Source organism: Porites lutea, chromosome 3 (assembly GCF_958299795.1).
Source record: "Porites lutea chromosome 3, jaPorLute2.1, whole genome shotgun sequence".
NCBI classification, from domain to species: domain Eukaryota; kingdom Metazoa; phylum Cnidaria; class Anthozoa; order Scleractinia; family Poritidae; genus Porites; species Porites lutea.
In genome coordinates this window covers 11794866-11820022 of record NC_133203.1, presented here as the reverse complement: position 1 = coordinate 11820022, position 25157 = coordinate 11794866, and the positions used below count along the sequence as shown (strand labels likewise).

The 25157-nt window shown below is 37.2% G+C and overlaps 2 protein-coding genes across 2 annotated transcripts; both read right to left on the bottom strand.

Annotated features, from left to right (window-relative positions):
* Window positions 1–2993: 2993 nt before the first annotated feature.
* On the bottom strand, window positions 2994–5276 carry LOC140931559 (homeobox protein ceh-19-like). The gene is made up of 2 exons (XM_073381363.1): window positions 4928–5276; window positions 2994–3313 (listed from the first exon to the last, which is right to left on the bottom strand). Exons 1-2 carry the CDS (start codon window positions 5274–5276, stop codon window positions 2994–2996), a joined length of 669 nt encoding a protein of 222 aa, XP_073237464.1.
* Window positions 5277–17506: 12230 nt separating this feature from the next.
* Window positions 17507–24685, bottom strand: LOC140929380 (PR domain zinc finger protein 14-like). The gene is made up of 5 exons (XM_073379181.1): window positions 24551–24685; window positions 22916–23092; window positions 20175–20416; window positions 19329–19602; window positions 17507–18598 (listed from the first exon to the last, which is right to left on the bottom strand). The coding sequence occupies exons 1-5, from the start codon at window positions 24555–24557 to the stop codon at window positions 17931–17933; spliced, it is 1368 nt and encodes a 455-aa protein (XP_073235282.1). The 5' UTR covers window positions 24558–24685; the 3' UTR covers window positions 17507–17930.
* Between the last annotated feature and the right edge of the window lie 472 nt (window positions 24686–25157).

The following is a 25157-nucleotide window of genomic DNA, read 5'->3' as shown; positions in this document are numbered from 1 at the left end:
GAAGACAGCATTCAATTTAGAGGTAAAAAAGGTGAGATTCTTTCAGGGATGAAAAAAAATCATTTCACGGATTCTGGAGTAGTATTGGTCTTCTCTCTTAATGTTTCTCAAGGGAGAAAGAGGGAGGACCTGGAAACGAGGTTGGTGTGGACCGTGGACAGTAGACATTGGAACGACAGAGCGTTTGAGCAGTTTGACTATTGCAGTGATGCCTAAAAAAAAAAGAAAGAAAGAGAAAGAAGAGCAGTAACTGCAAGTTAATAAAAGTTTTTTTATGTCAAGTTAACACTAATTTTTCTCGCTTTTATACCTTTCTTTAGTTACTTCAGTTTCTTGTTTCTGAGATATTTTCGGTTTGACCCGCCGACACGAGGCAACTATAATAGACAATCATCCGTTTCCTTTTTTCTCTTGTGTACCAAAAAAATAATCATTTGAAAATATTGAATTGAGTTGCCCATATATAAATTAGGATTGTAGGAGTTTTGCAGGCTATCTTTGCATTTCAATGGAAACATTCAAATTAAATTACTTGATAAACTAGATTATAAACAGGTAAGAATAATGTGACAAAAGGCTATAAATTGGACAGTATACTAGCCGGGTGGTCTGTCAACATTTGATAGGTAGCACTTTTCCGGATTAAATCACTGGTATGACATGATATGAAAAATGAAGTCTCACTTAGGGGTCGAGGGGAATAGGGGGTAGGGGGTTCAGGGCTGAAAACTAATATTTTAACCTATTCCTTTATCGTTTAGAGTATGATGCTATACTGTGTTGAAGACAGCATTCAATTTAGAGGTAAAAAAGGTGAGATTCTTTCAGGGATGAAAAAAAAATCATTTCACGGATTCTGGAGTAGTATTGGTCTTTGTGTAAAACTGTTACAAGTTATCGCGATTTAGTCAGCCCACGCCCTTTCTTTCAATTTTGTCTCCCTTCTAAATGAGAAATCCTGATACCTTGTTATGATTTGATTTAAGGTTATCGTGCAACAAAAAAGTCAGTGTTTAGTAAATTAGACTTTTATAGTGGCTAGCAATGCTACCATACGTATGGTAGTCAGAGACTGAGAAATTACAACTCAGTTTCTAGTCTTGATGATAGGTGTAGTCTAAGTTACTAACACAGCCAGAACGAAAGCAGAGTATAACAATCTGAGAAGGAGAAGATAAAGTGAGCAAAGGTATGCACTTTATTAAGAGATAACCTTTGGACAAGATTGAATCAATCGTAACAAATAAGACACGAGCTGTCATGAAAAAGGAACATTCATTGCGAAAATGTGGAATAAACGTCTTAGTGCTTGAAGGGAAGACATCATCGTAAAAATGTTTTTTTTTTCTCTAATAGTAAGTATCGAGTGAAAACGAACATGTTTTGTGTTGTTTTGTGGACGATTAATTACATTACCATAATTTTTGTTGATGACCTCTATCTTAATTAAATAGATTGTAACCTGTTCCCTTCAGACCTATCTGGTAACCATCTTTGGCTGCGTTATTTTCATCAACTTATGCCGCAACAAGAGCCTCAAGATTGTGTATCGATTAAAGAGTCAGCGTTTTGCAGCACTGTGTATTTTGCCATTTTCTCAGCTTGAGTTGGCATTCTCTAAAAACAGACCTTGATTCATTGTACTGTCATTTTTTTTTTTTTAGTTCAGGTGACATCAAGGTTACACAACGGCTCACTTTACGTTGTAGTTAACATGGTTTTAAATAAACTGAACAAGTCGGAAAATGCCGGAAGTGAATGCAATCATGTTTTCCCGCTGGCGTGGCTTCAAACACTAATTGCAAGAAAGCTGGAAACTTAAAATTCCTGACACCAAAAACCCCGGGGGGTACTTCCTAGAGGTAGGCTAATGGGAATGTGCCCCTGGATAGGGTCGCATTTTCACGACTGGATTGACTATTATGGGGTTGCATTTTTACAAGAGTGACTAGAATGAGTTCCACATTTTCAGGATTTTGTGGGTCAGAAAATTCAGGTATGTTTGGATTTAAAAATAGATAGATTTACTGCACATTAGTGCCAGTTCATTTCAGAATGACCAAGTTAAAAGGATTTATAAGGTAGATGCATAAACATAAAGTGACTAAGTTGGGATTGCGAAAATTACTTCATGTAACATGTAATTGATTCTCACCCAGCATTTAGAATTGCGCGTACAAAAGAACGGAGGTCGATCACAACAATAAAGAAGGCTCTTAATTTCCAAAGTTTTGCAAACTTTAGCTTTCATTTTGTTCAAGGATTTTTCAGGTTTATTTGAGAACCGTGTTATAATGCGATATTGGCTGCGTCTTGCTTTTTTTCTAGCGCACTTCTGGGTGTCTGGATAACTGAAAGGTATTAACTTTAATTTTTTTAAAAAAATGTTTATACATAGTATGCATATAAACAATTACCATAATATCATTATGTTCAATTTTCGCCTGTATGCAGTGCTGATCTTCCTTTGTCCCGGCGATGTCCACTGTCGAAGTATTTGACACCCATTTAACAGCTGTTTTCACACCTTTCTGGGAGCACAGTTTCCTCGAAAAATGATTTTTTGGATAGACCCGTATCAGAACCTAGCTAGAACCTGGTAGCAAATCGTATTAGTACTAGAGGAACTGGGTGTTGCTTACAGTATATCTCATTCAAGAAAGAACAGGCGCTAGATAAGGATGAACTTTGGATAATTTGGTTTGATATATGATACATGTAGCAGTTGTATGAACGGGATTTCTGGCACAAGAAACTTGAAATACCCTCTCCTAGCTTTTACCAGAAAAGAAAAAACGGAAAACAAATGGACAAATCCAGACCTTGACCTCTTTAATTTGGGCTACTGAGATACGCCCAATGAACTGGTCCAGTGAAGTACTTTAAGGTACTGCTGTATTATTATCGCAACCTTGTTTGTGTTAAAGGAAACGTAACTGGCAAAACTTAAAAACATTGGTGCCGCTAAATATTCTGGTAAGAATCCAAAATGTTCAACGAGAGAATCGAGGCAAATTCTGTGGTAGGAGGAATTTGTCAAACTTTGTCCCCAAGTATGTCGTGAACTTTCCATCCGGAGAACTCTTCCCTTCATTTCGTTTATCCTTTTTCCACTTTGTTCGTCTATTCTGGAACCAAGTGGTCACTTGAGTTTCCGTCAAGTTTACTTTCAGAGCAAGATGAGCTCGCTTTTCTTCCGTTATGTAGCGCTGTTTCGAGAATTCCGTTTCCATGATTTGGATTTGGTATGGCGAAAACAAGGGACGCTGCTTCTTCTTACGCAAGGAACGCTTATTCTTCTTTCGGGAAGCTCCTAAAGGTAGAAATCATGTTATGGAATGATCAGGAGATTTTGATAACAATAAACTGTGAATTGAAGGAGGCTCTTTTAGAAAAATTAGCAATGTTAAAGGGATACTTATAAGTAGCAAGTGTTTTAGGAGGTTTTCAGTTGATCACATACAAGGGAGTATGCTGAGTTGAAGCGACTTTTAAGGCAAGAAATAAACATCAAAAGTGTGGCGCAAATAGAAACTTGTCCCATACCAATTCTGTAATTTCAAAACTAGCAGAAAAATTGACTTACATGTATAGTTCAGGTAAAGATGTAAACTGTGACTTCTCATCATGTAAACTAAGAATTAATGTAACCTTCAAGGAAATCAGTAATTCGTTGCGATTATACATGGTAGACTGTAGAGAATATACAGTAAAACTCCGCGTATAAGAACCTGCATTTTTTTTATTTAGCCTTGACAGGTTCTTATATAAGTGGTACTTAAAGCAAATTTAAACTACCAAGATTCTTAAAATTCTGCATTTTTTTTATTTAGCCTTGACAGGTTCTTATATAAGTGGTACTTAAAGCAAATTTAAACTACCAAGGTTCTTAAAATAGGTTCTTATATTTTCACATGAATTTCATTTAAATATATTATAAACATCATCTCATAATACAATATGAATCATTTATACCGAACAGTAATGCCTAAAGGCAGTACAGAGCAGGTATGTCCTTAACAAAACATAACAAACAAAGTCATAGTCAGTTCTCTGTCTTTTCAAAGTTGATACCAAGAACTGAAATCTTTGGACAAATACGGTACATTCATAACCAGTTCCACTGATAAGATTTAGCCTTAATAGGTTCTTATGTGGAGGGGGCTTAAAATGAAAATTTTAGCCTAACAGGTTCTTTAAAACCCAGGTTCTTATACGCGGGGTTTTACTGTAATGCATGAATAGCAAAATAAAAAAAAACAAAGGTTACTAGTGAGAAAAAGCTTAAGCCAAGGCAAGTTATCTACAAGCTAGACCGAAGCTAGAATTCATGATCAATTTATGTGTATGACACCCTTTTTCCAGAGAAATTAGTTCAGTTTTCCCAGACACTTTAGAGACACATGTATTTTTCATCATATTTATGACAAAGCAAAGAGAGCTACGAAGAAATTAAAACGCAACGAAGAGCATCCATCGATGTCAATCTACTAAAAAGACCTGTATCCTGTGCGCGGCAAGCTTATATCAAAAACAAAAATACTTCACTCAAACAGACCAAGCCTGTGAAAATTCAAGTTGATACGTGTTTAAGGTATCAGAGTAACTGATTAGTGTTAGCAGAAATTATTCAATTTCCTGTTGTTCCAACTTCCACAAGTGATATTTTTATCGACAGTAACATCGTGATATTTTCCGGCTCAGTTTATGCTTTAAACCGACGGCTGAAGACTATCGCTAATAATCACCCTTTGGATCTTCATTTAGAAGTTCCATAAATCAATCCGAGTTAAGCTCATGTAAATCAGTTAAACCTGGCTAGTTTTAAAGAGAAGGGTAAAGTATGATACGATTACGGATAGATCAGTGTTTTCATACCTTCATTTTTCAATGGATAACTAGACTTGCACGGCAGCATTTTACTCACCATGTAGAAATGCTTTTTCCTTCACAAGAGGAGTTCCATAGCCCCACTTATAAACAGAAGGAGTGAATCCAAAATATTGCCAGTTCATAAAGCCACTAAAAGGCATATTATTCAAATGATCTGGGTGCAGAGGAGGAGCCGGTAGAACGCCAGGAACTTGAATCGAGAACCCAGACTGCAGGAAGCAACAATTGCAGCCCTGAGAGATTTTACTTGAAGATGGAACACATCCTTCTTGGCCCTCTTCTGAAAGATCTAAAATATTTCTTATTGAAAACAATTTATTTGGTTCAGATCTTAAAGGAGTAACGTGACGAAAGACTGGAAACGTCCATCCTGTCGACGACATCTTGTTAGTCCAATGTGAGTGTTAACCTTGGGCGTGTAAAATGAGGTGGCTCTTCTGTGAGGGTCCTTGTTGGCGTCGCATGTGTTTGTCATTCTCAAATGCGCCAATCGCCACCCACCCGATGAAAAATGGTATTTTTGTTATGCTCCCTCACTGAGTGTACAGGCTTTCGAGAGCCGGCTATGCCCTCAGACAATAGGGTTACTTATATACGGAAAATAATGTAGCTAAGTCAAGTCTGCATTGTGGAACTGTTACAATTACAACCAGCCATTAACGGCAAAATCATTATAAATTACTTTGTACTATTAAGATAGAAAGGTACCCGTCAAGCTAAATAGGCTCCGATAGTCCAGTCTATATTTTACCCTTGCAAAACATGTAATTTGATTAAAATTAATTGTAAGGAATTGCGATGTCAGTTATCAATCTTATTCTGTCAGTTACTTTAGGCTCCCTTTATAGCCACCGATAGCGTTGTCGTAAAAGGAGAATTAAATTAAAACACCATAAGGGCCCGGGTCAATAGGCGTGCTAGTGCTAGCCAACTTCATACAAGCCGAAATCTATTCAGCAGTCAATTAACCCACATAATTTGAATTGAGTTCGGCTCGTGTGAAGTACGCCGCTTGACCTGGGCCTAACTGAAAAAAAAAGAACTTACCCGTTGACAACTCCCACCCCCTTTAAAATATGATTTAAGGTTTAGAGAGCAAGCATGCTATCGTCTAGCTTCAGTGGCCTCTCTTTATCGCTAAGCCCTGTAGTGAAGGAATGAAATAGAATGTCTTTGAATATAACCACAAGCTCAAACCCGAGATCAGACCTTGCGCTTCCTATTACCTACAAAACCGAACTTGTAAGATTTTCATTTACTTTTTTTTATTTCCCCTTTCAGATATATATGGTAGGTAATAATCGGCACCAACTAAGGCGACAACATACCGTAAATAATTTAGTCGGAAACCATAGATCTAATGGGTCTGTGTCTTGAAAAGTCTGTGGATGAGTCATTCTATGCACTACATGTATTGAAAACAATCCTCTCTGACTCTGAATTGCAATTAGAAAGCTCACCACTAAATGGATTCAGCTTACAATAAAAATGGGTTAAGATGACTAACAAACTGAAAACAAAAAAGCGTTCTCTATTAGGTTTCACACAAGTCCCTTTATTGTTTCCATTTCCAACATTCTATCCAAAGACAAAGTTTCTCTCCGTCTGTATATGGGACTAAAGTATTCAATGAAAAAATAGAAAGCACATTGAAATCAACGGCCTAGCCCAGTGTTTTATTATGAATTAACACATTTTCCATTTCTACCTCTTTTACTGGTTTTTGTATTAACTGCTCCGTTAGATATAGCAAGATCCTGTCCAAGCTTCCACTTTTCCATAACAGCGGCGTCGTAGACGCATCACCTTTAACAATCAGCTTCTCACGTGATTTCAGTCACTCTCTTTTAACGTTTGTTAGCGTGTTGTTTCTCTTTTGTAAAGCACTGCACGGTTTACATCAATGCTAGAACATAATTCAGAGTCTAGCGCTGTTTTATTTTAATTGCCAAGCCAACCACAAATTTAGCCTCCTCAATACATTTACGGGTGTCTGAAGCTAGAGTAAGCAGGGATATATCTGCTTACGTTCAATGATCCCCAGGAAGAGGACTCTGATTGGACGTCCGAGAAACGAGGAGAAGAGGAGATGGGAAAAGGTGAAAACGATGATCATGGAGCCCGCGAAGGTGCATGGACAGTCTCGCGCAAACTGGAACTGAGAAAAAAAAAATCTCTCAGAAGAAGAGTTTTCCTTCAAGCTTAAACTCAAAAACAGTAAGAAAATAGTCCCCTGGCTAGTATGACATAGATCAGTTAAAGAAAAATATATTTTTTAAACTCCCATAATCAGATTTTCAAAAGTAAAAGTTACCGAAAATGCTCAAATGAGCGCCACCTCCTAATTACCGCCCATCGGGTTTAGGTCAAAAATATTTTATAATCACCCGCTTCAGATAAGATCCCCCATCCCCCTCCCTTCACACCACTTCTTTAAATGACCATAGAATAGATTGCAGTCACCAGAGAATGACCCATATTTTAGGATATCATACGCTTCGATATTAAACGGACACGGCTCCACTGCTTGAGGATAGCCGCGTTGCTTGGTCTGGTTACAAGAGAACGTTAAGATCAGAGGCAAGAATATGCACAGCCCACCGACAAATTTTTCTTAAGGGTTTTCGTTTATTTGAAACAAAGACAACTGTCCTTTTGAGGGTAACATTCTGAAGAACACTTTTGAGAGGCGGATGATGCATCCTTTATGGCCTGCACCTTCTCAAAAGGAGGTGAACATCCACCAGAAGAAATGGTAAGGATCAGCCACTGAGGGTATTCAACTTCATCTCCAAATCACGATCTGTAAGCACAAATTCCTGGTATCAAATCGCCATAATACGTTACAGAGGTTGTCCAGAAGGATTTCATCAGTTTCTCTATTCTCCCGATACCTAAATGTCTTCATGCGGATTCGCCAGTCCGGTATGTCTTAAAGGACGTTTTCAATGGTGCGTTGAATGTTAGAAACAGCGCTACTGACTTCATAAGTCATGCGTTTGTAACCACGGTCGGCTCTCTGACGTAAGCACCTGTTAATGATATGAATGCGGGAGGTCAATTTTGGTAAATTCCTTCCCTTCAGACAAATTAGCCTGTAGCTGTTCTATAGTTGTCACTGGGTATTCCTTTAAAAATGAAAACTTGTTGGTGGCGACTGAGTAGCCCCAGCAAATTCTCAGGTCTGCACAGTTTGGCCTGACAATAGGAAAACTGTTCGCGATACCTAACAGAATGTTATGAGTAGTCATCATTGGCCATGGCTTTTGATTTCTTTATCCTTGTCGCCATTTTACAGCACACGGGGGATTTACGTATTAACTAATCAAAAACTGATCAAAATTTCACTGAAATTTACCTCGATAAGTCGAATTCACCGCTACTCGAACTGTTTTTCGTTTCCCTTCAGAGTTCGAGTTACCAGAGTGTTACTGTATTTCAAGCTTGGCTACCTGTGCTTTAATCAGCACACGGCACTTAGATGTCCTGCGCAAGAGTGGAGCTTGGAGGAAAAGCCTGTCACACTGATCAAATTTGTAAAACGGTCACATGAAAATCAGGTGGCAGGGAACTGTTCATTTCACTCGGCTGTAACTGTATCAGTCTGTTTTGGTAGTCAATAACGCTTTTGCTTATTGCAACCCGCTTGTTTTCGATATTAGAGCTTCCAGTTTGAAACATATTATTTAGTTAAAATTTTTTGCAAATTTGCTTATTATGGCTGAAATTAAACGTTTGAAATTCTATCATTTTTTGATATCATAGATGGAAGTTATATAACCGTTTTGGGTATTTTTTCACGTCAAAGGCACGCTTACCTTTTTTTACATATATAAACGACAGAAAACCTCTCAGTCAGTTCTACCGCGCTAAACGTGAGGACAAGTGACAATTTTAATCTCGAAGGGTTCAGCGTGCGCGTCCATAGCCCCCGGCATCCAGGGCTCAGAGTTGCTCAAAGCATGGTTAGCTTTAACCATTGGTTAAGCAGTATCAAAACCAATACGTTGTCAAGTATTAAACGCTGCATGGTCAACGCTAACCATGCTTCGAGCAACTGGGTCCAGTTAGTCAGTTCCTGCCATTTCTATTTCCGCGCGCTTGCCAAACCCTTCTATGTGCAATAAACTCCAAATTTACGTTCCAGTTTTAAATCGCGGCTAGTAGCTTATTCTGGGAAATCTAGGGTTAAATTACCTGTTTACAGTTTTCACAGCCAGGTTTGACTTTGCTTTCTGCTCGAGCAATTGGAAAAGCGGAAAAAAAATGACTACTCTTGTAACGTATTTATCAGTCCTTGCCTACCAGTCGAAGCTACAAATGACTGTTAAACGTTCCCGTGTGTTAAATGCTGGTTTTGTTTGTTTGTTTGTTTGTTTTTGTTTTTTTTAGCCAGTTTGTTCTTTTTTTTTTACCTTTTTACTGTTACATCACCTCAAAGCAAAATGACACCGCACTTTTACCAAAAACTAAACTCAAGATGAACCTTGATCAACTGACTTCTGAAAAAGCAAGAGGCATGATTTCATAGAACACGTTTGTCGAACCTGTTTTTGTACGAACTTGGTATTCGGCTTCCCGCCCCTCCATGATGGCATCTGACATGACCACGACTTGTACTATCCATACATCGACGAGAATGGCTCTTTCTGACGGGGGCATATTGATTACTGATCACGGAGTAAGCGTTTTTCGCGGAGGAAAAATTTATTTTCTCTAAGACCTTCCAGAAGCCTGGGAGGAGAGATACACGGTACCGGTTGTTGTTATAAACAGTGATTGGTCATCAGATTGGATTAGGGTTTGTTGTCGGTATATTTCAAACGATTTTAAGCTAGAAAAACGCAAAAAGGTTGAAAGATTTATTTAAACGAAACAACGCTCACAGACGTTTTAGCTTCACTCTGAGAGCCTGTCCACAGGGTAGAAAAAAAAATTCCTAGCTTTGTTGTTAAGTTTTACCATTTCAATGAAAGCGCCTTTAATTCTTCGCTCATTACCCCGTTGAAGTACTGAATTTCACTCACTCCTGAATTTCACTCACTCCGGTCCATTTATTACAATCAATTTAATTTGTTTTCGATACCGATGTTTTATTTTCTTTCTTTTCATTAAGATTCAATTGATACCCTTTAATTGTTAAACCCTGACTGCGTAGACTTAGTAGAACTGTTTGGTGATTCGGGTAAAATCAGGGCTCTAGTTAATAGCAGTTGCTTTTAAAGCTTCTGATTAGGCTCTTTTGATGTAATGAATAAAGGTCTTCCCCCCATCCCCCTTTGTACCCAGCAGAGGAGAATGTGGGAGAACTACTGGATGAATCTTAGCCCCAGTTCAAACGCCAGTCGATCTTTTTATGTACCGAACTTAATTAATACCTTTTTAGGTCGACCCAAATGATACAAGTTCGACGGTTGATTCAGACGTCGAAATTTATTAGTCACACTTAATCCATTTTCACGATGTTCAATGCTTATAAGGAAAAATAAGTTCTAGTAATTTATGCATTAGGTTCGAGAAGTTCGACGTTTAAGATCTTAGACATGTGGAACTTTATTGATTCAAACGTCGATCTCTTCATCACTGCCTCATGTACTTGGTTTCTTATACTTGCTCAACGGTTAAAGATCTTAGTTATTCAACAGGGTCTTGAAAGGTATTTTTTTGGGATCCGGGATTGTACAGCTACCCGGGAAGTGTAATTCCCCAAAATGTAAGCACGGGATGCGGGTTGTTGTTTTTTTTTGGCCTGTATGTTGGGAATTCGGGAAATCATACGTTTGACGGCAGCAAATGCTTATCGACCAGGCGTGTGTTAAGTGCAGTCCCTTTTCAGCTTTTCAAACCAAACTATAGAGTGTGTCAGTTTTATTTTACTGTTTTGGAAAGAAAAGAGGAATTCGAGAAAGGGGTGCAAAAATAGTAGGTTGCGGGATTTTCGTGAAGAAGGAGCGGGAATGCGGGATCAGGACACCCTTCCCCCCCCCCCCCCCCCCTCCTCCTTCCAGAACCAGGCTCAAAAATCCCATATAACTCATTATACATGAATAATTTACGTTCTCCCTTCAAAAGACTACCCTTCCTTTAATGCCACAGAGAATTTAAAATTAAAACAGTAAACTGATCCTTACGACAGGAAGACTGACAGAAAAAATTAAGAAAGAAAACAAAATAAAATGGTGAAGTATATTTGCCCGATATTTCCGTTTCCAACATAAACCTTCAACGGGGGCTAAAAAAGAAAGATTTTTCTTTATTAGCTCCCTTTTCAATTGCATTTGTTTGTCTTCCCCACCGTAATGCGAGCTCATCTTTTCTGGTGTATGTGGACACCTACTTTAAAACTTTGAGCAATGTGGTGTAGCTATTTACCGGAGTGAAATTTCTCATCATTTTCATTTTTTTTCCTCTTGTTGTTGTTGTTGACGTTGTTAAATAAAAGTGACTGAAATGTGATTTATATATGTCGGAAATTCTGGAATTTTTGCGATTTCAAGATGGAAGTCCTGATAAGTAAAAACCGACACTCGATCGGAATACTTAAGAAGGGTATCAATCGGACATAATTTGTCTGATACTAATTAAGCCTTTTAGCATCTTTTTAATCTGATGCAGAATATACTGTTTTAATTCCCTTCCCCTCTTTCCTTGGGGCTTAGTGTCTCAAACTAAAGGATTTGTCATTTCGCCTTCTCGTTTGGTAAAATTTTTTGTTAAGTTTCACAAATGTTTCACCAATAGATTCCACAACAATTTCACAAACCTTCATAAGATTTTTACTCCCTAACGGATACAGTTTCTTCAGTAAAAGATGGGACCTTCTCATAAATTGTTACTGAGTTAAGAAGCTTAATGTTTGGCTAGAAATCTGGCGTAGCTGCTTCTAAGAAGCATTCTAAGAAAATTGCCCATTCAAATATGAGCTTCCACATCCTTTTCTTGGATTACAAAACTTCTTTTAATCCTTTTAGACGACACGGAGAAAAAAAATTGGTTTGTAAGTAATTTTTTTTTCAAAACAACGAAAGAAAAGAACAAGGAGACGTATTATCAAACTGTAAGAAGAATTTTTAAAACCAGGTGGTCTGTCAACTTCGATGGCCTTTCGAATAAAAGGTACACAACTGTAGCACAGTTCCGGCTTAATTCACGAATAAATGAGGTCTTGTGAATATTGGCGTATTGACTTTGTCAATGATGTTTTATTTCGCTGCTAGTTGATTACAAACTGCATTACGAAAAAAGCCAGCGTCTTAGGCGGCGGCCTATGGTGGCCTGACCACAAGGCCTTTCTATGTATGACGTGATGAAAATAGAAGGAACTTGAAAGTGAAAAGTTATAAAAAGGGAAAAAAAAAGAATTTAAACCCTCCTAAAAATTGTATTTATAATGTGTAGTCATCTTGTCACTCGTTCTTGGGCAAACAGATACAACACTTTACAACACTCTATTTTAACTGGTTTAACATGAAAGTAAGGTATTTTTTCTTCTTTTCATTTTAGCATTTGGTTCTCTGTCGCCACACTGCACGTCGGCATGACGAAGTTTTCTTTTGATGTGAAAAAAAACTATTCAAGTAAATAGAGACGGTTAGACAATAACGATATCTACGTAAACATGTTTATCATTGGTTTAACTACTGGCTTCGTTCCAATAGTTAAATAAATGTAGGCTGGAAAATCTGCGCGAAATTTCGGTCTTTCCATAAACTGATAAACAAGTGTAGAAACATGTTAGCGCTGGTTCGAGTTAATAGGTAAGTAAAGAAGTCACTATAAACTATACCACTATATGTTTACCACTTTAATGGTTTTGTTTTGTTTTGAAAGTTTTTGAAAGTGTCAGTCTAGAAAATAGTATTTCAGATGAAGGTAACTCTATCCAGAGAATCCTTGGAAAAGAAACACATCAACGAGAAATTTAAAAAAGATAGCCGTTTTATTTTTCTGCTATATTTTCCAAGAAATTTGATGATGTGTACATTAAGGCACCGGTTCGGCACAGCAACACCTGTTAAGAATTATATTAAATAACTGAACTGGGCAATTCTAATCTCTCTTTATAGCGGATTGTCCAAGTACTCGTCACTTACTCAACGGTTTTCTCTAATACTTTATTTACGTTTAAAAAATCTGTAATCTGTAATCTGGGTACAGTTCCTTAAAAAAGACATATTTGATTAAACAGAGGCTTATCATGAGATGAATGGGGTGCCCATGTGTGAAATAGGTGTGAAAATGTCTTATTGGATAGGTAAACCCTATCACGATGGTTTTCCAATAAATTGTCAAGAGAATATGGATAACTAAACATTTCTTCGTCCTAAAACAATTTAACGAAGCGCCAATAATGATGCTAGCGGCTCTCCAGTCAAGAAATTTCTTATGATAGTTATTTTTGCAATTGCAATAGACAACAAAAAATTACTGTTTGAGTTGTTTGAAGAAAATATTTCTTCATTCCATAGCTTCTTTAGTATTTGGATAAGATATAAAATTTTAACGGAGATACACAGCAAACTTAATCATTTCTGACTAAACTCAGTGATTTATATTGCAAGACATAGCATAAACAATTTTTCGACTTTCCACTACTAAAAGAAAATGTACTAAGTGATATGCTACCTTCAGCAATACACACAATACGAGAGGGATAAAATTATGCAATATACGAACCTTCAAAGTTGATAGTCGAAAACAGCGGTACATTACAATATTGTGCCGGCAAAACTACGAACGGATTAACAAGGGAATCAAATCGAATGTTTTGGTTAAAAGGAACATTTCCTTGCGTTACAAGAGAAACGTGTTTCATTTCTCTTAAGGTGCGCCTGAGTTGTGGCATTCGCTTCATCTTTTATTGCCTTTTTCCACTTTGTTCGTCGATTCTGGAACCAAATTTCCACTTGCGTTTTTGTTAAGTTCACCTCTGAAGCCAGACGAGCTCGCCTGTCCTCTGTTACGTGGCGCTGTTTGGCGAATTCCTTTTCCATGGTTTGGGTTTGATGTAGCGAAAACAGAGGACGATGCTTCCTCTTGCGCATTGGACGTCTTTTCTTCCTTGGAAAGATCTTTAAAGAAAAACAAACGGAATAAGTAAATAATTACATTTTATTGGGTGGAAGCCCTCACATACCTGATTATAAACAACTTTAAGCGAAGCTCAGAACATCAACTGGCATAGTTTCGTTCTCAGTTCAATAGGAATGTTAGAGTAGTTTAAGTAAATTTCAAACCAAACAACCTCCAGTGTTTGAAAAACTATTTATGAAATAACTTACTACAAAGACATGACATTAATGCATTGAGTTCCCCTCAGTATTCATCCTTTAAACAAGAAGAAGTTGACATACAGGTCCTGTAAGATATTATATCATCCTCGATGTTTCGGACAAGAGCAACACAAAGAGATGTGAATAGATTGCGAACTCTAAATGGGGCAAATAAAGCTATTCTTATTTTTTTTAGGAATAAACCACTGAATTGCGAGTGTTTAGGTATGCATTTGAAGACAATTATTGAAAGAAAGTGATTCACGGCGGCTTAGTACATAAGACCTAGAAAGTTATCATCAAGAAAGATTCCATCAATTTGTACCACTTGCCGGGTACTCGAGTTGGTCTTTTCATATCTATTTTAACACTATTTTCCTAAGGGTGATATCTCAGTGAAAGTCGTCGGTAACATGACAAAAAACAGGGAAGAGGACAAAAAACTGTACGATGTTCAGCAGGAAAGGGTCTCTGTCAGAAAACATTCTAAAGTTCAAACAACGACGAGACGCTAATAGAAGGAAAAACATCGAACTAACAGAACAAATATCATCTAAATTCACTCGGCACAACTGAATCAAAACCATCTTATCATGTTTGTATTGATTTTCTCGGATGGAAGTTTTGTTTGGATATTTCTCAATATTGCATCAAGTACCATTCATCAATAATCTTGCAAGTTTTCCGAGGATAACACCATTGAAAACTGATTTCATTCAGCGCTTTAAAGCATAGTTAATTGAGTGGAATGGTTATGAAACCCGTCAGACTCCTTTGTTATAGGTTTTTGTGGACCTGAAAGTGCACAACGTTCAAAAGAATTCCTATCATTTTGATTGTACTGACCAATAAAAACGTTGCATTAATTTATTCCGTAACAATTTGCCAACAGAAAACAAAGGATTGTGCACTTTCAGGGTGCTTCCAACATAAACTGCAGCACTGTTGTTTTTATCATTGATGTTTGCCGCTTTTCATAACCAGTCTCCTCTAATAACTATGTTTAAAGTAAGTTCTAACTCCGGACTTATTTAACAATATTTAAAGATTGTCACTGAGATTTTGACAACTAAAAATGTATTTTGGTCTGTCCACTAGTACTTTTGTTAAAGGATGAAATGGTGCGTGGTAATGAAAGTGCGAACAACAAAAGCTTCCTTGAATCTGAACCAACTAGTATTGTAGCTCTTAAACTGCTTCTCAGTAATCCCACGACTCGGTTTCCCATTATAGCAGTTTGTTAACCAATACTGATGTCAAATTCTCGTTTATAAGCAGTAACTTAGGTGAAGGTTGCAATTGGATGAATACGAAGATGTTAAATTGCTTCGCGAAGCCATATCCGTTTTCTTTCTACTTACCTAACAGAAATCAGTCCTTGGTCCTTGAAAGGAAAAAGGAAGAGTCCCATAGCTCCAGTTGTAGGTAGAGGGGATGAACCTTAGGGCCTGGCAGTTTATAAAGCCGCTTGGTTGCACATTATCAACGTGATGGTGTACCGAGGACGTACAGCTCGAGGTACGAGAGGGAACCGAGGCTGCACAGAAAAGCAACTCTCCGCCTCAAATTTGTCGAACTGTCACTTGAAGATGAGACACGGTTTTCTTCACTCTCCTCTGAAGATCTAAAATACGTCTATCGTTTTCGTCTGAAAACGATTTGTTTTGTTCACAGCTTGAAGAATTTGCGTGGTGAAAAATTTTAAAAGAGCCTCCTCTCGACAACATCTTGTTAGCGCAATGTGGTTAGTTACCTTGGGCGTGTAAAATGAGGTCGCTCCTTTGTAATTATAGGCGACATAGTGACAAAAATGACGTTATGCTTGTCATTCACAGATGGACCAATCACTGTCCTTCAAAGTCGTTTACATTGACAGATGAATTATAAGTCATGTTTGTTAAGTTTGCTCACAGTATGGCCTTTTAATACTTTATTGACATTTTTGCGCCAAGACATTAATTATTGATCCTTTATTGCTCTTCACTGTTCGAGAGGTTCTCACCAAGCTAATCTTAGACCTCAGTTGTGACCTCGACAAACAAACATAAAAGGCCTTAATGGTATCAAGAGCAACCAACGAGAATAAAGTTCAAAACCACTTAAATATAGCATTGTTAAACGTATTTTATTATTTAAACAGTAGATATATGTATTTTTTTATCCCCTAAAAATTTTTCATCTGTTCGGATTACCTGCTCCCAACGTCAGTGGCTTCATAGCTCAGTTGGTAGAGCATCGCACCGGTAATCGCGAAGTCCTGAATTTTTTTCAGGCTTCTTTACGCAATTGCATAAATTGCGTTCACTGCAACAATTTTTTCTTCATTTCCATTTCATCTCCGCAGTTCATATATGATTTATTTCATCTATCATTAACAAAAGTATTTCTCGTAAACAGGTTCTGCAATGGCTTGTGCTGTTAGCTTATTTACGCCTTTCGAAAGAAAAGACGGATCGTAAAAATCAAAATGACCTTGCAATGAGGCGTTGACAAATATTTCTCCAGTGGCTCGGTGAGGCGAAGTCAAACCGCATTTAACTAGCATTTGAAATTGCATTGGATAAATGTCAGTGGTTTTCTGACGGGAAATTATTTCAGTTGTGTAAAGGGGTTAAGTATTCCTTTTTCTTAGTATTTTATAAAATCGACCCGGTTAGCTCAGTTGGAAAAGCGCCGGTCTTCGGTCTTCGGTCTTCGAAAATTCAAACCGCCCGATCACTACCCAGCGTAAGATAATGGTAAGATAATGCTAGGTGTGATAAAAACTTTGTCTCAGTCTAGCTAGGTGATCGTGATAATCGGCTGTAATGTTGGAGACTGCTGGCAGTCCGCCTTTTCTCTTAAAATCCGTATAGTTTCGCCGCTCGTAGGCTTGGGTTTCGCGTGTAGTAACTTTGCAAAGAAAAAAAAGACTGCTCGCAATCTAGTGATGTTGAGCCGCTAGCCTTGTCTTCATCATCCTCCTGGAAGAAAATTCTTGGAATCATGAATCATTTAGGTAAAAATGACAGGAATCATGAATATCAAGATTCAAATGATTCCGCTTCTGCCCCCGAAACAGAGTGACTTACACTTTGACGATGACTGCCGCACAGGTTGTTGACAACATTCTACATTCAGGACTTCGCTCACACGAAAGACCATATTCCATTTGATTGTTGTTGTTTTTTACTATTGATATCATTATTATACAAACTGTTTACATTAAATACATGTGTTTTTTATTCTGATTAATTATTTATTGCAGTAAGTAGAAGACCAAGAAGGCAATGGCAAAGGACCAAACAAACGTAACGCTTTTAACGAACAAATGACAGGAGATTGAAGACTAGCATTTGCATTTGCATTTGCTGTCTAGAAAACTCTGATACCTTTGGTTAGCTTTTTCTCGATATAAAAAGCTGTAAGTTCTAAGTCTTACACTGCAAAATAAATGCGGGCGGTTAGAAGATTTGTTAAAGAACATCCTTTAAGGCAGTACTGAGCCCTCTCATGTTGAGTTTCAGATTAACTCTCCCGTTTCCATATTCAAAAATTAACTTATCTGTATGCACATCCGTAATCTCTCCCACTTAAGAAGTTCAGTAAAGACAACCTCACCTAACAACCCTGCTTACATCGATCTAATCCGCTAACTGACTTTCTAAACTTTTCTGACATTGTGGAACAAAAACCTTTTTGTAGTTAACCGAGAAACTAATTAAGTCAATAATGAAGTAAATTTTTTTTTCTTTTGTCTTGTGCTCTAATGATAAGGATTGACATTCAGATGTTTATTAATGTCTTTCGCATAACCTTAGGTGCACGATTTTTTCTCGTAATGCAGTCAAAATTGGCACGATGACGATCACGTGACGATGGACTTGAAAACGCTCTGCCACATTTTTCGCAGGTGTAGGGCTTGGCTCCAGTGTGCATGTTAATGTGGAACTTAAGTTCGTAAGACTGCGCGAATGCTTTTCCACAATACTCACACACGCAAGGTTTCTCTTTAGTGTGAGTTCGACGCACGTGACTGTCATGAGCCGCGTGTGAGGCAAAGGCTCGTCCGCAGTGCCTACACTTGAAGGGTTTCTCACCGCTATGCTGACGGATGTGTGTGCGCAGAATAGAAGAAGCCGTGAAAGCCTTGATACAGTGTGGACACTTGTAAGGTCTCTCACCACTATGAACTCTCATATGTTTGTTGAGGCTGGATGACTGTGAGAAACGTTTGCCGCACACTGTACATTGATGAGGACGATGCTTCTCATGTACATGCAAAACGTGAATGCGAAGACGATCACGCTTGTCAAATGATCGGTCACACATGCTGCAGGGGAATTTTCGGTCTCCTTGATCAACACAGCGCGTGTATTTAAGGTGACGGTCACGGTAATATTTGTAGGCAAATACCTTACCGCACCGCTCACAGGAAAAACTTCCAAACAGACCTATGGTGGAATGTAAACATACGTGATTAATTTACTATCAATGAAACTAACTGCAATTAAATTTAATACCACGTGCCGGGTTTTGTGCGCATCTAGAAGTTCTGTGCAGAAAGTTGGCAAAGTTCAAACTCAATTGCAAAAAAGGAAAATTAATCTGCGAAACACACGCAAAGGATTAAATTTCATGGACGAATCCCTAAGGCACACGGCACGCTCGCTTATTCACTTGGATCCTCATTCCCTTTATCTCATTCTAGAGCGAATAGAGAGATAATAGCGACCAAAGAAGATGGAGAACATTAAAACTACGTATTAAATCTTCAAAAATTCCCGCTTCTATTTTACGTCTGAAAGTATTCAAGATCGTGAGATATCCGAAATACTCTTCAATTAGCATAGACTTCCTCTCCATTTTGCACCCAATATATAAGTTTATCACACGTATCAATATATAAAGAAAACTGAAGATCGTGAGATATCCGAAATACTCTTCAATTAGCATAGACTTCCTCTCCCTTTTGCACCCAATATATAAGTTTATCACACGTATCAATATATAAAGAAAACTGATTATATTTTGGAGGTACGGCGCGGTCAGTGTTTTTGAGAAAGTCAATAATGTCATATTCGACTATTCCGTCATGGGTCCTTTAAATTTTTTTAACCGTACTTAGTTCGCCTTTTTACATAATTATTACTGGAGTTCAAACTAAAAACAACTCCCCCTCACCTTGCAGAGCTTCGTTGTTTATTTCCTTTTTTGGGAAAGTCTTTATTCCTGTTGGAATTCCCATAAACATGTGATAGTTGTTCCCATACCAAACCAACAGTTCTTCTCCATGTAAAATATCGCGACATGACTCGTAAAACAGCTGGTCGCCATCTTGAACCAAAACAAGGTTTTGCTCTTCACTGTTTCGTGCACACTTAACAAGTTTCATCCAGTTCTGTGCCTCTCTTTGGCCATCAATATAATAAGCCAGGCATCCATCTTCTTTAAAAATCTGTATTAATGAAAATGGAGAGCAAACACAGTTTTAGCTTCTTTTGTCTCCTGTTTTTACTATATTTCAGGTTTTCCCAATATAAAGTGTTCTGTTTGTTTCATGTCTCTCACACTTTATTTTGGCATCAATTGGCTAGTGTTAACTCCAGATATATTAAATGCAGTAAAAAAATTGAAGTAATAGTATGTTGCGGCCAATTTGGCCCAAAGGTTTTCCTACTTGATCCAAATTTTACCTTAGCACGAAATAACCCAAGAGGAAACGCAAATATAGTTACTAAACATAGCATTGCTAAACGTATAATTTTTTTATCCTTTTAAATTAAGTACGTGTATTCCGATTACAAGTAATAAACAGCCTTAAAGAATATCAATCCGTGAAATCGTTTCGGAATAGGAAAACGTGACAAGAAACTTTCCTACTGGTTTACAAGGATTTCGTGCCCGATTACTGGCACAAAAACCAAAACTTCAATATTAACAAATGTTAGAGGTTGTTTCTCTATCTCTAGAGAATCTCTAAGAATTAATCATTTCAGCAAGACAAATTGCCTCCTTAACTAGTCTCACCTCCCACAGGAATTCATTATTTTGGCCTTCTTTTACTTGGGAAGGCCGAACAACTCTCCCTTGGTAAGGTCCAAAACGTGTTCCCTTGGCGATAAAAGAACGAGAACATACCACAGCAACTTGGTGTCCCTTGTTCACAAGCCGAACACCTTGCGGCAAGCACATGGGTGCGGGAGACGCATCTGTTTGAAGACTGAACCCGGAGTATGAAGGATTCTTTAAAATGCCTGCAGAAACTGGATCTGTTGATAAGTTAAGCGAAGTGCGCTCAGTTGGATATAAGAACGCCATTACAAACGCCAGACTACGCCTATAAAATGAATCTTGTTTTTAAAAAGGAACCGGAGTTTTCATGGCCAATATATAATATTCGTTCCCATGCACCTGCAACTTTTCCAATTTTACATTTTCTACAAAAAGTAATTATATCATGTTAAAGTTTGGAACTAAGCCATATATTGCGGAGTTAAAATGCCTAGATCATAATCGACACAAATCAACATAATTGACATTTTGGGCTTATGGTTAAACCTTTTAGAATTGTTTTGTCTTTCGAATAAGATCTAGAGGAATTAGCGCGCGTATAAAATATACAATCCAAATTAAAGTCAATGTCGATGCTAATATAATGGCAAATTTATTCGATACTTTAATTAAATTGAATGATGAGTTGCTACCTTGTATTATACACATTTCTGTTTTATTAGTGTCCTCCTGTTTCTTGCAAGACACATTTGTATTAATCACTATGTTTACGGCCAATCTTATTCTCGTGTGTTGATACCCGTCACAAATTCGAATGAACCAGTGTCCTAAAACTATTCAGTTAAATCAGATAAAACCAGGATAGTCATTAGAAAGGAAGTTATCTTACGATTTTGCCCCCAATTTTATTTTTAACCGAGGAACATTTCAAATAAAACTTCGAGAAGATGTTGAACTGGGACTTAAACAGGCTAATTTTTTTTTCAATGACAAACAAAGTTCACCAATAAACTTGAGTTTAAATTGTATCGGCTTTTTCGAACTGTCACGGGATTCATTATAAATGTATGCAATATTATTTCAATCCCTAATTTAAGAATGGGTTGAGTTCAGGACTGAAATGTTAAGGTATTTAGCGCTTTGTTATTTGAGTTAAAACGAAACATTGAAATAAAAAGCCTAGAACATTACTGAAAAAAAGAATCCGGCGACAAATAATAAGTAGCAATATATAGGTAGAAAAGAAAACTTTACTGACTTCAGGTTAATCGAAATAGCCACAGGAATGCCGTCAAATTTAGTTAAGAAAAGAATCATTAGATGGACGACATATCAATAAAAGATATGTTAATTGGCTTTAAGACTTTAACAAGGTTAAAAGTAACCTAAAAGTGTGATTACTTGTGAATAAGTCCTCGGATAAAGTTCATATCAGTCATTGTATTAAACATATTCTTATGTTTATTTGCCTCTAAATCACCTGAACAATTTGTGGCAACTGTTGTCGAAAGAAGTATTATTTCATACATTTCATGTACTAAAAGAAATAAAGCACTGAACAGGAGTCAATGCTAACTCATACTGAGTCACTGGTCGAGCCTTGTCGCTAAGGTATGTACTGAAGACGTAAACAAGTCCCCAAGCTAAGCTGCATGTGTACTGATCAAAAACCTTAAATTTAGTCTACACCAGTACTGAATTCAAGGATCAAAATCACAAATAACTGAATTCCTAGTAACAAAGACTACTGTTAGGGTATGCCTTCCCTAATAGGTCTTCGCGAATATGGTTGTGGATTAAATCAAATGCTTTTTAAAACGATGTTTTAACTGAGTGCTTCTGTCAAGGATAATAAAAATTAAAAACAACACATGATTGACCGTCATAAGAAGTTCCCCCAAAAATCACAATACGCCATCTAACAAATCATTCAGCCCGGTGCTTAAGGGTATGTCTTCATTTGTGTACATCAATAAATTCCGACTGTGAAAAAAGGGTTTATTTTTTATACCATATATGAAGCTGAAATATTCCCTCGTAAGTTATAGAAGTGTGCGGTATCCTTCAACCAATAATGTTTTCCCACCTTTCAAAATGTTTTCTGAGTTGTTTTGACGCTATATCTATACAGTATGTTATTCCTGTCTCTCATCCACTCCTGTAGGACTAAGAAATCCAATAATTTTTAGAGACGCTTAATGATACAGAAAGAAGCGCTGATGGTCAATCATTTGCACCTGTTTAGGTCCTTTGAACTTGTAAAAGACCGAATTTCAGTTTTTAGTTTTAATTGCCTGTGTGTAATTAGTGTTTTTTGCTTTCTTTAAAGCCCAAGATCCGAAAAAAGTGTTTATCAAGGAAGTACTGACAAAATCAGTTACATCAAACATCTCCAACGATAAGCCTTAAAAAATTATAACCAAATAAGACTTGTACAGACGTAAGAAAGATGAAAAAATTCTCTTGACATTCGTTCATTAAAAAAAATTGCTCCAAATTTTCAGGGTAACACCCACTTGATACACAATAATAACATAATCATGCATGTTAGCCGGCCCAGCTGGTCCTTCTGGACTTCAGTATAGTTAGACTGTTGTTTACTTATTGTACTTCATCTGATAGTTTATCTGTCAAGTTTACCGGATTGTTTTCTTTAGTAAACCTAGAAAAAACCTTAACTGCGACCCGAGAAACTTGCTATAACTCTTTCGTTTTGAAGATTTTAACAAAACTAGTATCAGCAGGGTTTAATATACCTTTTAGCAACTTTGTGCCCTCCAAACATTTCTGAATTGAACCTTGTTTGTTGATTGAGGATCCATAAAGAATTTCATCCAGCTCTACTTGTTTGAACTTATTCCATTCTGTAGTTCTTTCTTGTTCAGTTCTCTTCACAGAATCCGTCCATATCTGTAAACAGTTAATTCTTGAGCCTAAAAAGCGATAAAGTATCGATAACAGCTCAGAAGAAAAATTATAAATAAACACTATACTTTAGTCTACGACGTGTTTGTCTGGTTTAATGAAACCTCTATCTAACTTCAAAAAAATTCAGCAGTCTAGCTGAAATCACTATCTTAGTTGCCTTCCTAGTAGACATTAATACACAAAATTTTTCCAGCAAAAAGAAAAAACCGTCCACAAGCGAAATTACGTCAGCTCTTTGGTTTTTACCCGTTCAGCGTTCGGAAAAAGGTTACCCACATTTTAACAAGAATCCAGGGCAGACTCGCATCATTTGTTAAGTCCCAATATATGTTGCAGGTTCCAAAAAAAATTGTCACCGTTAAATTCAAATACCTTTGTAAGCACTTTTGTAATTCTGACTCAGGTGCTCGCAGCCCCGAAATGGTATCACCATTTTTCTTTTCATCGCGCCAGATATCTAACTTGTCAATTTCCAGCACAGTGATTTAAAAGCGGTAACGTGCGGTCACAGTCTTTTAATTTTGCGGACTGCATATTTTTATTGTATTACGCATGCTTACCGAGTTCGATAATTGTAACAGTGAAAAAAATGTGTTTGAGAGCTAATTTTATTAAATACTTACAACCCAGAGCATAAATTTTATTTTGTAGTTTGGAGACCAAAAATGGAAGCCAACAAAATTAAAAGTAACATCACTCTGAACGAATATTTCGGAACAGAAATTAAAACCGTCTTAATGCTAACCAAGCAACCAGCGAACAAGGCAATTATCATGATTTTACTGTGCTCCGTGCACCCCGGACCAGATAACGTTACCTCTGACTCATTCAAGTGATAATGCATTTGAAGAAAGGAGGTCGCACTGAATTATTTGCGACTCTAGAATCTTCCTCTTATCACGGGGTGTCTCTTTGTAATTAAAACAGAGAGAAAGGGTAAACCAAAATATGACACATCCCGACCTTAGACGAAAATTTCTAAAATTGTTCAATTTATTAGAACAAAAAATAACTATATGCAACATACGTCTAGTAGCATTGCTTTAGAAAATTTTAGAATAATCTGAATAAATTCGATGAGAGGAGAAGAGAATTACTAAAACCTTTCAATTTCAAGTTTTTTTTACCATGAAGCAGATTTATTTGTTCCATTAGGAACTGAACGAATGTGAAGTAATATTACACTGTCTTGTTCAGATTGTACACACTTGTTGGCAGAGCGATTTTGCAAATATTTTTCTATAACTGTTTCTTTCGCACTAGCTTACGTTGTATTCTAGTTATCTAGATGCAAGTCGTTTCTAACTGCCTCAGTAAAGACCTTCGACCAACACGTGGGTTTTGTTAGATGAGATTAAAAAAGCTCTTCTAACCTATTATTATTTTATACACAATAATATTGATATCTTATAAACGAGTGTCGTTGCTGATACACTAAAGATATATGAAGCAGAACAACTCACCTGACATAGTTCTTAACCCCTGAACAAGAGGTGCTTATTTTTTTGTCTCCTAACAGACTGAGTAAGTAGCCATGTGTTTTTAAATGAACAAAAGATTCACGCGTTAGGTTAAGAATGTCCTACTGATGTTCGGTGTTCAGCAGGTTGTGCTCCACCTCCTGACAATAATCTGTCAGCCTTATCTAAGTGAACAAACCCTAAGTAAAACCAGTTACCAACGACCTAATAATAATTCTGACTATTGAGAACAAATTGCCAGCGTTTTCTTTTTTGAAAGTGACCTTGAGCGTGTCGAGCGGAAGGCTGATAAAACAGTTGTCTTTATTTTTCAAATAGAAACAAAATGAAACAAAGTACAAAAAGTTACGGCAGGGTATCCCATTAAGATGGCGCATGTTATTTTCAGTGTAAATTAAGTGGCATAAAATACTGTGATGTAAATAAGGTGAAGTTTATGGGACAAAAACACCTACAAAATCCTGTTTATAAGGCAAAAAAATTTTAGCCGAACGTTTATGTTTTTCCACAGTAAGCGATCTAAGATAATGTTTTAACAGAATAGATTACCAGTCATAAGGTGGCAATATTTATAACCATCAAGTAACAA

Bases quoted from the DNA above. Each gene is read 5' to 3' on its own strand.
- LOC140931559 (XM_073381363.1), bottom strand. From the start codon at position 5,276: ATGTCGTCGACAGGATGGACGTTTCCAGTCTTTCGTCACGTTACTCCT. The intron at 3,314-4,927 runs GTGAGTAAAATG...TTCTACCTTTAG, and splicing joins GGAAAAAGCATTTCTACATG to GAGCTTCCCGAAAGAAGAAT.
- LOC140929380 (XM_073379181.1), bottom strand. The intron at 19,603-20,174 runs GTGAGACTAGTT...TCATTAATACAG, and splicing joins ATAATGAATTCCTGTGGGAG to ATTTTTAAAGAAGATGGATG. The intron at 18,599-19,328 runs GTGAGGGGGAGT...ATTCCACCATAG, and splicing joins AAACAACGAAGCTCTGCAAG to GTCTGTTTGGAAGTTTTTCC.